The sequence below is a fragment of the Clarias gariepinus genome, chromosome 12 (genome assembly GCF_024256425.1).
Source record: "Clarias gariepinus isolate MV-2021 ecotype Netherlands chromosome 12, CGAR_prim_01v2, whole genome shotgun sequence".
NCBI lineage: Eukaryota > Metazoa > Chordata > Actinopteri > Siluriformes > Clariidae > Clarias > Clarias gariepinus.
This window is the reverse complement of record NC_071111.1, coordinates 243,292-257,500: the sequence shown is the minus strand read 5'-3', so window position 1 is coordinate 257,500 and position 14,209 is coordinate 243,292. Positions and strand designations below refer to the sequence as shown.

The 14,209-nt window shown below is 46.6% G+C and overlaps 1 protein-coding gene across 4 annotated transcripts in view; it reads right to left on the bottom strand.

Moving 5' to 3' along the window:
• osbpl8 (oxysterol binding protein-like 8) overlaps window positions 1-14,209 on the bottom strand; it is a 45,611-nt gene that overhangs the window by 16,544 nt on the left and 14,858 nt on the right. For all 4 annotated transcript variants that reach the window (XM_053508895.1, XM_053508896.1, XM_053508897.1 and 1 more), the window contains exons 5-19: window positions 13,960-14,018; window positions 13,770-13,850; window positions 13,122-13,223; window positions 12,719-12,922; window positions 11,339-11,423; window positions 11,026-11,167; window positions 8,336-8,528; window positions 7,999-8,183; window positions 7,800-7,881; window positions 7,593-7,691; window positions 7,374-7,470; window positions 3,366-3,464; window positions 3,180-3,277; window positions 1,802-1,891; window positions 863-999 (exon numbers count right to left, since the gene is read on the bottom strand). In XM_053508895.1, coding sequence (XP_053364870.1) covers window positions 863-999; window positions 1,802-1,891; window positions 3,180-3,277; window positions 3,366-3,464; window positions 7,374-7,470; window positions 7,593-7,691; window positions 7,800-7,881; window positions 7,999-8,183; window positions 8,336-8,528; window positions 11,026-11,167; window positions 11,339-11,423; window positions 12,719-12,922; window positions 13,122-13,223; window positions 13,770-13,850; window positions 13,960-14,018 — 1,753 coding nt within the window. The remainder of the gene's footprint in view (window positions 1-862; window positions 1,000-1,801; window positions 1,892-3,179; window positions 3,278-3,365; window positions 3,465-7,373; window positions 7,471-7,592; window positions 7,692-7,799; window positions 7,882-7,998; window positions 8,184-8,335; window positions 8,529-11,025; window positions 11,168-11,338; window positions 11,424-12,718; window positions 12,923-13,121; window positions 13,224-13,769; window positions 13,851-13,959; window positions 14,019-14,209) is intronic.

The window sequence follows — 14,209 nt, the reverse complement described above, 5'->3', positions numbered from 1 at the left end:
GTGTTTCCTTCTGGCTCCTCCCTTTTAGTTATGATGTCATAGTTAGTCCTGTTTCTTTGAGGACTTGACAGTTCGATAGTTCATGACTGGAACTTCTTACAAGTCTACCTGGGTCTTCAATAACTACCTGGACTCCATATTAACATCAATTAACATCAGCTATTATAGCTGAACTGCCTCCCACCCTACACACTGTATAAATGCAGATCATTTACTGCTTTCTGTTTCACCCAAATGAGGATGGGTTCCCTGTTGAGTCTGGTTCCTCTCAAGGTTTCTTCCTATTACCATTTTATTATCTTCCTATTAGACACTTTAATAAGTCACTTTTTATGTATATTTGCACACCCTCAGTCTCCTTTTTTTTTTTACACCAAATTTCAAAATTTTTACAAATTTATATTTTTTCTCTATATTTTACTATATTGTGAATGTTCTTATTTGTACAGTATATTCCTATTTTTATCCTAGTTATTTTTTTTTCTTTTTATACATATTAATTTTTTATCTATAAGCTTTAATGTTCTTTTTAAGGTCACTGGGGGTCGTATAAGCATTTCACTGCATATCGTACTGTGTATGACTGTGTATGTGACAAATAAAATTTGAACTTTTAATGTTGTACCATCTCAGGGAGTTTTTCCTCATCACTGTCGCCCTCGGCTTGTTCACCAGGGACAAACTGACTATTTTGATTCATTCACATTCCATATTAACTTAAAGAATTCTTTTGATTGTGTAAAGCTGCTTTGGGACAATGACAATTGTTAAAAGTGATATACAAATAAAATTGAATTGAATTGGGCGTGCCCCACGTGTGCTGTGTGTGTGTGTGTGTGTGTGTGTCTGTGTGTATACACACTTCTCAGACTCGAAGTCTCCCTGCTCCTCAGGAGCGACGGTGCAGCGGGTCAGGCGACTCTGACGAAGTTCAGGAGTTGGGTTCCAGAACATCTCACACACACCTGACTTCTTATCATTGATTAAGATCTCACTGTCCTGTTGAAAGAACACACACACACACACACACACACACACACACACACACACACTCAGGGGTGACGCACTGAGAAGCTCAAGGGCATCACTGCTCTTAAAGATGCCCCATTGCACCACTGGGCCCCGCTGGGCCACACACTCATTTCTCCAGGACCATGGTGCAACATACACACACTGTCCACTTTATTAGGAACACTGTAGACTTACAGTACACACAGTGAACGCTGGGTGGTTGAAACAGATGAGAGGGGAAATGAGGTCGCTGCTGCTACATGAAATGCTTGGGGGTGGTGGTGGTTCATGTTCAGGATGTAGCTGCTCATTGGTGCACAGTACAGTGGAACCTCGGTTCACCAACGCCCCAGAGTAAGAACAAAAAGAAACCCCTACGGTTATGGGGGCGTCGCCAGCGTCAGGTCTGCAGAAGAAACAAATGTCTCTGGATAGATAACTGGCTGCGCTGAACAAACCAGAGGCCAAGGAACAGAAGAGAGAGAACTGAAGGAGAACGTTGAGAACCCTAACCCCGTGTTGGTACAGTGTGGGAGGGGTCTCTCCTTCATAACACTCACCTCCTTACAACTGAATTACAAGGTTCCACTGTACTACAGTACACACAGAGGAACGGGTCTTTGGTGAAAAATATTATTTACACTGTTTGTCCTGATGGTGGCGCTGTTACTGTTGCTGCACAGACTCGTCTTTCCTCACAGTTAATAAGTCATTCTGAGATCCTACACAGTTTACAGTGTGATTTCAGATCAACACACACACACACACACACACACAAACACACACTTACCCAGTGACCCTCCAGTGTAGCCAGCACCTCCTTCCCCAGTTTAATCTTCCCGCTGATCTGATTCACAATATCACTGCTGCCCAGAAACGGCTGGAGCAGATAGAGAGAGAGAGAGAGAGAGAGAGAGAGAGAGAGAGAGAGTGAGAAAGTGAGTGAGAGTAAGAGAGAGAGAGAGAGAGAGTGAGAGAGAGAGTGAGAAAGTGAGTGAGAGTAAGAGAGAGTGAGGAAGAGAGTGAGAAAGTGAGTGAGAGAGAGACAGTGAGAGTAAGAGAGAGAGAGTGAGAGTAAGAGAGAGAGAGTGTGAGTGAGAGAGAGAGTGAGAGTAAGAGAGAGAGAGAGAGTAAGAGAGAGAGAGAGAGTGTGAGAGAGTGTGAGTGAGAAAGAGTGAGAGAGAGAGAGAGAGAGAGTGAGAGAGAGTAAGAGAGAGTGTGAGTGAGAGAGAGTGTGAGTGAGAGTGAGAGAGAGAGTGAGTGAGAGAGAGTGAGTGAGAGAGAGTGAGTGAGAGAGAGAGTGAGAGAGAGAGTGAGTGTGAGTGAGAGAGAGTGAGAGAGAGAGAGACAGTGAGAGTAAGAGAGAGAGAGTGAGAGTAAGAGAGAGTGAGTGTGAGTGAGAGAGAGTGAGTGAGAGAGAGACAGTGAGAGTAAGAGAGAGAGAGTGAGAGTAAGAGAGAGAGAGTGTGAGTGAGAGAGAGAGTGAGAGTAAGAGAGAGAGAGAGAGTAAGAGAGAGAGAGAGAGTGTGAGAGAGTGTGAGTGAGAAAGAGTGAGAGAGAGAGAGAGAGAGAGTGAGAGAGAGTAAGAGAGAGTGTGAGTGAGAGAGAGTGTGAGTGAGAGTGAGAGAGAGAGTGAGTGAGAGAGAGTGAGTGAGAGAGAGTGAGTGAGAGAGAGAGTGAGAGAGAGAGTGAGTGTGAGTGAGAGAGAGTGAGAGAGAGAGTGAGTGAGAGAGAGAGTGAGAGAGAGAGTGAGTGTGAGTGAGAGAGAGTGAGAGAGAGTGAGAGAGAGAGTGAGTGAGAGAGAGAGTGAGTGAGAGAGTGAGTGAGAGAGAGAGTGAGTGAGTGAGAGTGAGAGAGAGTGTGAGTGAGAGAGAGTGAGTGAGAGTGAGTGAGTGAGAGAGAGAGTGAGTGAGAGAGAGAGTGAGTGAGAGAGAGAGAGGGAGAGAGAGAGTGAGTGAGAGAGAGAGAGTGTGAGTGAGAGAGTGAGTGAGTGAGAGAGAGAGTGAGTGAGAGAGAGAGAGGGAGAGAGAGAGAGGGAGAGAGTGAGAGAGAGAGTGAGAGAGAGTGAGAGAGTGAGAGAGAGAGTTGCACTGCACTAGAATACACACGCAGAGGCACACACACACACACACACACACACACACACACACACACACACACACACACACCTTCAGCGTGAACTCCAGTTGTGCACTGTAGCCTGTTTTCTCACAGGTGATGGTGACCTGACCTCCGAGCTCCATCGTCATCGTCCCATACAGGATACCTGAAACACACACACACACACACACAGTGAGATTGTCTTCATGGATTCTGTGTGTGTGTGTGTGTGTGTGTGTGTGTGTGTGTTTTACCTTTGCAGTGTGCATAAGGCATGTTCATGATGTAATCCTCTCCCCGGTTCAGGAAGGTCAGTCTTGCTTCTCCGTCCAAAATGGCTGACAGAGAATTTCCTGAAAGTGAAAGAAAAACACACACATGAGACATGATGTTAGTACACGTGCAGAGACAGTTTGGAGTTTAAATCTAATACTAATCTGCAGATCTTTAACGTAATCAGTGATAATATTATTATTATTATTATTATTATTTGAGGTTGAAGCCCACGTCCATGTCTGTGTGTCTCTCTGTACAGCAGAACTCTCTGTCTAACTTATTAATACAAAGAAATCCCATTCTGTAAGGTTGAGTATCTTACGCCTTGTTTACACTAAGTTGTCCTTCTTTGGTGCTCAGACGAATACACTCCCTGTTTAAAGTAGATTATTACATCCGGCACATGACTGTTCACTTCTACTTAACAATTTGATTTGTGCGTCTAACACTCTCAGTTCAGGTACTACACGCCCTCACCTCCAACTGCTGCGGGAATGATGCGCAGTCATTATGGAACTGGTTTACTTCCAGTAAAAGACTCTTAATGCTTCAGTACCAAGTCAAGTAGGCTTTTATTGTCACTTCAACCATATACAGTTAGTACACAGTAAAATGAAACGACGTTCCTCCAGGACCAAGGTGAAACATACAACATAAATTAACAACATCAATTAACAGAAACTAACTAGCTAACTTCGAGACCCCATTAGCTGGCTAGCAGATTGGCATTTAAGAACAATTTAAATTTTTATACAAACGAGACAACAAAGTGCACGTGCCAATGTGCAAACAAGATAGTTTTAAGATAGTTGAGTTAATCTAAGTGATAATGTGTGTGTGTGTGTGTGTGTGTGTTCAGTCCAGTCCCTTTTTGTTGAGGAGACGGATGTCTTGTGGAAAGAAGCTGTTGCAAATTCAAATTCAAATTTTATTTGTCACATACACAGTCATACACAGTACGATATGCAGTGAAATGCACAGTCTGGATGTGTGTGCCCTAATGCTTCGGGTCCTTTTTCCAGATGGCAGGTGTGTGTGTGTGTGTGTGTGTGTGTGTGTGTGAGAGAGAGAGAGAGAGAGAGAGAGGGGTGTATCCGATCAGCCACAATGCTGGTGGCTTTGCGGATGCAGCGTGTGGTGTAGATGTCTTCCATAGAGGGAGGAGAGCCCCCGATGATCTTCTCCGCTGTCCTCACTCTTTGCTGTAGGGTCTTGCGGTCTGATATGGCCCAATTCCCAAACCAGACAGTGATGCAGCTGCTCAAGATGCTCTCAATAGTTCCTCTATAGAAGGTGGTGAGAATTGGTGGTGGAAGCTGGACCTTCCTCAGCCTTCTCAAGAAGAAAAGACACAGTTGGGCTTTCTTGTGCAGAGAACTGGTGTTGAGGGACCAGGTGTGGTTCTTCTCCAGGAGGACACCCAGGAATTTGGTGCTGTCAACGATTTCCACAGAGAAGACATTGAGGCACAGCGGAGAATGAGTGTCCTTCTAAAGACAACAACAATCTCCTTTAGCTTACATACATTCGGAGACAGGTTGTAGTCTTAACACCAGTACATTAGCCTCTGCATTTCCTCTCTGTAAGGTGACTCATTGTTCGTGCTAATAAGACCCACCACAGCCGTGTTATCAGCGAACTTGATGATGTGGTTGCAACTGTGTGTCGCCACACAGTCATGAGTCAGCAGTGTGAACAGCAGCAGGGGACTAAGCACACAGCCTTGTGGGGCCCCAGTACTCAGTGTGGTGGTGCTAGAGGTGCAGTTCCCGATCTGTACTGACTGAGGCCTTCTGGTCAGAAAGTCCAGGATCCAGTTACAGAAGGAGGTGTTCAGGCCGAACAGCTCAGCTTCCCGGTCAGGTGTTGGGGGATGATGTTTTTGAATGCTGAGCTAAAATCTATGTACAGCATTATAAGGTAGGTGTCCTTATTGTCTAAGTGTGTGAGGGCAAGATGGAGCGTAGTGGAGATGGCATAGTCCGATGACCGGTTACGTCCAACGTGGGGGCAGCAGGGTCTTAATGTGTCTTATGACGTTCTGCCCGAAGCACTTCATGATGATGGGTGTGAGTGCAACAGGACGGTAGTCACTAAGACAAGACAAAGACTTCTTTAGTACGGGCACCGCCGGTGAGAACATCTGCCAGCTGTTCCACACATTCTCTGAGCACTCTGCCCGGAATATTGTCTGGTCCAGCAGCTTTATGAGGGTTGACTCTGCATAGAGTTTTCGTCACAACAACCGTGGTGAGACACACCCTGTGTAGTTTGTAATGGCTTGTATGCCCTAACACATGCGCCATGTGTCACTGCTGTCCCTAAAGTTGTTGTGGATTCTCTGGGTGTGTTCTTAGGGCCACCTTGTCCCTCGCTCTAAAGGCAAAGTCTCGGGTCCTCAGAAGTGCACGCACCTCCACAGTAATCCACGGTTTCTGGTTGGGTCGTGAGATGATGCTCTTGGAGACAGTGACGTCATCGGTGCACTTGTTGATGTAGCTGGTCACTGATGACATGTACTCCTCCAAGTCAGTGAAGTTGCCGTAAGTTGCAGCCTCCCTAAACACTGTCAGTGTTCTGTCTTGAAGAGCAGAGATGGCTCCTGCTGGCCAGGTTTTCACCTTCTTCAGAACCGGTTTTAAGCGTCTGACGAGTGGTCTGTATGCTGGAATTAGCATAACAGAGATGTGGTCTGTGTAGCCGAGGTGAGGGCGGGGCTCTGCCTGATATGCGCCAGGGATGTTTGTGTAAACAAGATCCAGCATGTTATCCCCTCTCGTTGCAAAGTCCACATACTGATGGAATTTAGGAAGCACTGACTTGAGATTTGCATGGTTAAAATCTCCAGCAACAATAAACAGCCCACCTGGGTGTGTGTTCTGTAGTTCACTGATCTTTGCATACAGTTCCCATAGTGCTTCCTTAGCATTAGCACTAGGTTGAATGTACTGAAAATGGTGGTGAATTCCCATGGTAAATAAAAAGGTCTACATCTAACAGTCACAAACTCCACCAGCGATGAGCAATAACTAGAAACGAGCACAGAGTTCTTGCACCATTTTGTGTTGAGTCTTACCGAACAGAGCTATATTTCTGTTGGCGCGACACAAGGCTAGACAATTTCATGCTACCATGCTACCCTTCCTGTTCCAACATGACTGTGTGCCAGTGCACAAAGCAAGGTCCTGAGCGAGTTTGGTGTGAAAGTCCATTTGGGGTGAATTAGAGCAGAGACTGAGAGCCACGCCTTCTCGTCCAACATCAGTGTCTGATCTCACAGATGCGCTTCAGGAAGAACGGTCAAAAATTCCCATAAATACTCTTTTAAAGTCACAGTTTAAACGTACGAGACGCACCCTTTTTTTTAACTTTTCGCAGGAAGAATAAACATATACTGATCTGTCTATTCATCTTTGAAGATTCAGTTTTTAAAAGTTACAGACTTTTTTCAGAGTAATACATGCAGAGTGGTGCATTTGTTTGTTTTGTGAGAATTTGGGCATTTGTAGGGGCATTATGAGTGTTTCATTGTATTCCACATACTCTGTACATTTACAGCAAACTATTTTTTTAAATTAAAAAAAGCAAACTCTATTACATCTTGAAAGCAAAAGCGATATATTTGTCTGAAAAAGCGATGGCTGTTATGAGGTAATCTGGCACAAAACTTCTCATAACATCGCATTCTGATTTAATTTATAGCACAGAGTTAAACAAATACTGTAAGGCTTGCAAAGTGTATTAAATTCAATAAATGAAACTTTTGCATAATGCTGTGACAAAATCAGCTGGACAGACAGTCAGACATACAGACAGACATAACATTTTTCTGACACTGGTTTTGGGTTCCCCATGGTATGAAATGTAAAGATATCATGTAAAGAGTTCTAACCAATGTACAGACAATACCACTGTTTTATTTATATAGAACACACACACACACACACACACTAAAAGAGCTTCAGCAGAGGAGGCACTACGAATACCGTAGAACTTTGACTTGGCCAGGATGCTGCCGCTGAGACAGAAGCCGTCCTTCCTGTTACTGACGTAGAAGGCGGAGACTGGGGGGTGATGGGACACCTGAGAGAAAAGACACACCTCAGAGACAGCACTGTGTGTGCAACATGTGTCTGTGTGTGTGTGTGTGTGTGTATGTGTGTGTGTGTGTGTGTGCGTGTGTGTGCGCGTGTGTGTGCATGTACCTGCTCTGAGATGTAGAATGTTTTGCTGTTGGTCTTGGGGTGAATCCACACACAGCGGAATGTTTCTCCTATGATGGGGTTATACGGTTTCTTCAGACCCTATTAAACACACACACGCACACACACATGCACACACGCACACACGTAAGCCACAACAGTGTGAACAGTGTGTGTGTCTACACTTTACTTGCTGCAGAGGCTCTGTACTTTTGGTTTCTTGTAGAACCCGGAGATGTACCACTTCACCACCTTCTTCATGCGGTTGTAGGCGTTTTCCTCCACTGCAGCTCTGTACAGAGAGACACACACCGCATCACCCCCTGCTAAACACTCCCAATATACATAAGACACACTGTGTGTGTGTGTGTGTGTGTGTGTGTGTGTGTGTGTGTGTGTGTGTGCTCACTCAGACAGGAAGTCTGCATGGTAGTAGTAATCAGACAGTTTGTCCAGGAATGATCTGGGCTCCAGGATGAAGGTGGGAAGGACCACTTTGGACAGATCCATACCGGGCCGAACCTGTTTCAGCAGCGTCCAGATCAGAGACTTATTCTCCTCAGACACTGTTTCTGTCTGAGCCGCCTCACCCGCCTGTGGATGGACACACACACACACACACACACACACACACACACACACACACTGTGTTTTTTGTGTCATATCTAAAAATCACTAACAATACACTTACAGCACCAATAAACACTCTTTTTTTATTGTATTCTCTACAAATTACACACACACACCTCGCCCAGCTCCTCATGACTCTGTTCCATGTAAAGAGTCTCCCTCAGTGTGTCATGCTCCAGGTCTGCATACGAGTCTTCCTGTCGTTCGCTGGTGTCACTGTCGCTCTCTTCACTCTTCTCCCACTCGTCCTGTTCAATCTCTCTATCAGACTTATCTGAGTTCAGCTCATCTTTAAACTGGTCACTTTCACTGAAAACAGGGACCTAGTTTAAGTTTCTTAAACTAGTCTCTAAATGAAGTCTTAGTATGGGCCTTGATCTGGAGGGGGGGGGGGGTGTTTCGGGGGTCTTTGTATGGGGGTGGGGGGGGGGTCTTGATTAGAGGGTCTTGGTATGTGGGGTCTTGAGCTAAAGGCCTTGGGACGTGGGGTCTTGAGCTAAAGGTCTTGGGACGTGGGGTCTTGGGGGGTGGGGTCTTGGGGGTGGGGTCTTGGGGGGTGGGGTCTTGGGGGGTGGGGTCTTGGGCTAAAGGGCTTGGTACGTGGGGTCTTGGGCTAAAGGGCTTGGTACGTGGGGTCTTGGGCTAAAGGGCTTGGTACGTGGGGTCTTGGGCTAAAGGGCTTGGTACGTGGGGTCTTGGGCTAAAGGGCTTGGTACGTGGGGTCTTGGGCTAAAGGGCTTGGTACGTGGGGTCTTGGGCTAAAGGGCTTGGTACGTGGGGTCTTGGGCTAAAGGGCTTGGTACGTGGGGTCTTGGGCTAAAGGGCTTGGTACGTGGGGTCTTGGGCTAAAGGGCTTGGTACGTGGGGTCTTGGGCTAAAGGGCTTGGTACGTGGGGTCTTGGGCTAAAGGGCTTGGTACGTGGGGTCTTGGGCTAAAGGGCTTGGTACGTGGGGTCTTGGGCTAAAGGGCTTGGTACGTGGGGACTTGGGCTAAAGGGCTTGGTACGTGGGGACTTGGGCTAAAGGGCTTGGTACGTGGGGACTTGGGCTAAAGGGCTTGGTACGTGGGGACTTGGGCTAAAGGGCTTGGTACGTGGGGACTTGGGCTAAAGGTCTTGGTACGTGGGGACTTGGGCTAAAGGTCTTGGTACGTGGGGACTTGAGCTAAAGGTCTTGGTACGTGGGGACTTGAGCTAAAGGTCTTGGTACGTGGGGACTTGAGCTAAAGGTCTTGGTACGTGGGGACTTGAGCTAAAGGTCTTGGTACGTGGGGACTTGAGCTAAAGGTCTTGGTACGTGGGGACTTGAGCTAAAGGTCTTGGTACGTGGGGACTTGAGCTAAAGGTCTTGGTACGTGGGGACTTGAGCTAAAGGTCTTGGTACGTGGGGACTTGAGCTAAAGGTCTTGGTACGTGGGGACTTGAGCTAAAGGTCTTGGTACGTGGGGACTTGAGCTAAAGGTCTTGGTACGTGGGGACTTGGGCTAAAGGTCTTGGTACGTGGGGACTTGGGCTAAAGGTCTTGGTACGTGGGGACTTGGGCTAAAGGTCTTGGTACGTGGGGACTTGGGCTAAAGGTCTTGGTACGTGGGGACTTGGGCTAAAGGTCTTGGTACGTGGGGACTTGGGCTAAAGGTCTTGGTACGTGGGGACTTGGGCTAAAGGTCTTGGTACGTGGGGACTTGGGCTAAAGGTCTTGGTACGTGGGGACTTGGGCTAAAGGTCTTGGTACGTGGGGACTTGGGCTAAAGGTCTTGGTACGTGGGGACTTGGGCTAAAGGTCTTGGTACGTGGGGACTTGGGCTAAAGGTCTTGGTACGTGGGGACTTGGGCTAAAGGTCTTGGTACGTGGGGACTTGGGCTAAAGGTCTTGGTACGTGGGGACTTGGGCTAAAGGTCTTGGTACGTGGGGACTTGGGCTAAGGGTCTTGGTACGTGGGGACTTGGGCTAAGGGTCTTGGTACGTGGGGACGTGGGCTAAAGGTCTTGGTACGTGGGGACGTGGGCTAAAGGTCTTGGTACGTGGGGACGTGGGCTAAAGGTCTTGGTACGTGGGGACGTGGGCTAAAGGTCTTGGTACGTGGGGACTTGAGCTAAAGGTCTTTGTACGTGGGGACTTGGGCTAAAGGTCTTGGTACGTGGGGACGTGGGCTAAAGGTCTTGGTACGTAGGGACGTGGGCTAAAGGTCTTGGTACGTGGGGTCTTTAGCTACAGAGTCTTGGTACGTGGGGTCTTTAGCTACAGAGTCTTGGTACATGGGGTCTTGAGCTAAAGGTCTTTAAATGTCGGGTCTTGAGCTAAAGGGCTTTGTACTTGGGATCTTGTACTTGGGGTCTTGAGCTAAAGGTCTTGCTATGGGGTCTTGATCAGAGGGGCTGGGTCCGGTGGTCTTGATCTGGAGTTTTGGTGTGGGGGGGTCTTGATATTAAAGTGTTGGAAGAGGGGTTTTTATCTAGAGGTCTTAGAACATGGTCTTGATCTAGAGTAAAGGGTTCTTGATTTAGGAGTTCTAGTTTAGGGGTCTTTATCTAGCGATTTGGGTCTGATGGAATTCATCTGCATAAGATGTTGTGTTCGTGCTCAGGATCAAGTCCAAAGCTGGATCTAAGTTCAAGTTACTGAGAAAGTCTGGGACCAGCATTTTATTTAACACAGAGTGTTTTTATTTAACACTCGGCTCTAAATGGACCCGTGGTGTGGATCTGAGACTAAAGACTTTGGTCATGTGCTGGGTCTACAGTGGTGTAGACCACTCTATCAGCTGTTGTCAGATTAACAAGTGGTTTGTGTGTGTGTGTGTTCTTACTTCAGGTTGTGTGATCTCAGCAAGCTGTAGAAGTTAATGTGTGTGTGTTCAGCTGTTTCGTCTTTTCCCTCGCGGATCATCGTCCTTTTTAGCAGACTAGAACACTTAAGAGCCAATTCAAGAGCATCCATCCAGCAGCGACCTGCACACACACACACACAATCAGATATAACAATATAATACATAATTTTATTGGATGTTTATGTGTGTGTGAGTGTGAAATGTATTTTGCTATGCGTATATATTGACGTATAATGACCTTTGTGTGTGTGTGTGTGTGTGTCAGAGAGAGAGAAAGCGCAGTGCATATTACCATCTGACTCTGAAGCAGCTCGAAATATGAGGTGACTGCTGGGTAGAGGCTGAGTGATAGAACCAACTGTCTCTCCTTTAGGGCCCTGACACACACACACACACACACACACACAATATAATCAAAACCAACAATTACAACAATGTTAGGAGTGAGTGGGGTTGGTGAGAAGTGGGTTTGGTGAGGAGTGTGTGTGTGTGTGTGTGTGTGTGTGTGTGTGTGTGTGTGTGTGTGCCTCGCTTGAGAACAGGGACGATAATGTGAATCCCTTAAGGAGAGCAGACAGGAGAACACACACGTCCTGTTCCTGCTGAAGCTCCTCCAGAGAATTCCCTCTGTCATGTCCAGATTCTCATTTAATTATTCAAATAAACAGTTTTTTTTTAATGTCAGTGATGTTATTTATTAAGATCCTAAAGTCTTTAAACTTTTTTCCAAACCCGACGACTACCAAGTTGTCCAGGATGGGCCCTTGAGCGAGGCCCTTAACCCTAACTGCTTGGATGTATAATGAGAACCTGTTCCAGTTTCACACCACTCCGGTCTCACATCTCTTAAGTCTCTCACACCACTCCGGTCTCACGATCCTCCTGTCTCCCACCCTGCTCCAGTCTCACGATCCTCCTGTCCATCACCCTGCTCCAGTTTCACGATCCTCCTGTCTCCCACCCTCCTCCAGTCTCACGATCCTCCTGTCTCCCACCTTGCTCCAGTTTCACGATCCTCCTGTTCTTCACACTGCTCCAGTCTCACGTTTCTCTGATCTCACTCTGCTTCAGGTACACACCTTGCACTTTTAGTAAATTTTGTGCGACAGGAAGTAATCCTACTTGAGTTCTCCTGAGACATGTGCGAGACATGCGGCAGCACTGTCCCTCACACGAGTGGACGAGCTGCTAGCAGGTTTAGCATACTTACCTAAGAAATGTCTTTCACAACTGGACTTTTTTCAAGATCTTCCTGAGTTGTAAAGCCACACCACACAGAAGTGGAAAAAGTACCTACTGATCATTTTTAATTTCTAGTTCAGGAAGTCTACATTTTTTATTTAGTTTTTTTGCTTCATTAAAGCCCCTGTTTGGGTGAGAATAAAGCACAGAGGCCATCTAGTGTGTATTTCTATAGGTTAGTAGAGTAAAAATAGAAACAGAATAAGGACCTGGCTGCTGTGTCCCCATGAGGGACAGAGACGCTCAGTACTAATGATCCAGTTGGACCCTGAAACCATCCCATCAGTTAAACATCTGAGTCTAGAAAGGTGTCATGGTGTTACGTTTCAGCCAACTAAAACCCAACACACTTATTTCTCTCCACATAGATACATATGTACATACTGTGTGTGTGTGTGTGTGTGTGTGTGTGTGTGTGTGTTTAGAGTACCTTGATGGCCCATATAGACTGTTCCAGCGGGTGGAACAATTTAAAGCAGAAGCCGTTTTTCTTTGAAGGCCTCTCGATGAGTTCGCACGCGCTCAGTAGCACCGTCCCCACCCACTGATCACTCTTCTGACTCTTATAGATCAGTAACACACCAGGCTTTAACACACACCACAGCTTTGTCCAGCTCTTCAAAGAGCCACGGATCTGTCTCGCACACACACACACACACACACAATAATTAGACATACTTATACAGGTGGAATCATTAATGAAATTTGATTATAAAAATTAAACAATGAGCCTGACTAAAGACCACACCCCTCACCACCACCTGACCTCACTCCCCCCAACCCACCAAACCGCACACACACCGTCAAATATACACATTCCCACAGACACTCACTTTGAGCCAGTCGGCCATGACGACGACAGAGGGGTCAGTGATTGTGCTCAGCAGCTCTTTAGTTGCTCGCTTCTTCTCTTCTCTATAGTTCTTCTTCTGGACCTGCAGAAACACGCAGACACATGAGAATCTGGGTGTAGGGAGCAGGGTGTAGGGTGTAGGGTTCGGAGATTAGGGTGTAAAGTTTGGAGATTAGGGTGTAAAGTTTGGAGATTAGGGTGCAGGGTGTAAAGTTTGGAGATTAGGGTGTGGAGATCGGGGTGTAGGGTTTGGAGATCGGGGTGTAGGGTTTGGAGATCGGGGTGTAGGGTTTGGAGATCGGGGTGTAGGGTTTGGAGATCAGGGTGTAGGGTGTAGGGTTTGGAGATCAGGGTGTAGGGTTTGGAGATCAGGGTGTAGGGTTTGGAGATTAGGGTGTAGGGTGTAGGGTTTGGAGATCAGGGTGTAGGGTTTGGAGATTAGGGTGTAGGGTGTAGGGTTTGGAGATCAGGGTGTAGGGTTTGGAGATCAGGGTGTAGGGTTTAGAGATTAGGGTGTAGGGTTTGGAGATTAGGGTGTAGGGTTTGGAGATTAGGGTGTAGGGTGTAGGGTTTGGAGATTAGGGTGTAGGGTGTAGGGTTTGGAGATTAGGGTGTAGGAAGTTCTTACCTTGAGAGATTCTTTCTTGGTAAGTTTATTAGCCGAGGATGAAACATCTTTATCTGATCCATTATACAGTTTAGACTCAGACTGTGGATCATAAGGTGCACACACACACACACACACACAATGCTTTTAATCAACTTTGGAATAGGTTTTTGGGTATGGTGTGTGTGTGTGTGTGTGTGTGTGTTTTTACCTTGCTTTTAGATATGGAAAGAGATGAATCCTCTTTTATGTCCTCCTTACGCTCAAAACCTAAACGCGCACGCGCACACACACACACACACAGATCAGCTATTGTCTGTGCATTACATTTACATTTAGGCATTTGGCAGACGCTCTTATCCAGAGCGACTTACATTTTTATCTCATGATGTGCATTATATGTGTGTGTATGTGTGTGTGTGTGTGTGTGTGTGTGTGTGTGTGTAATAGAAATCTCTTTG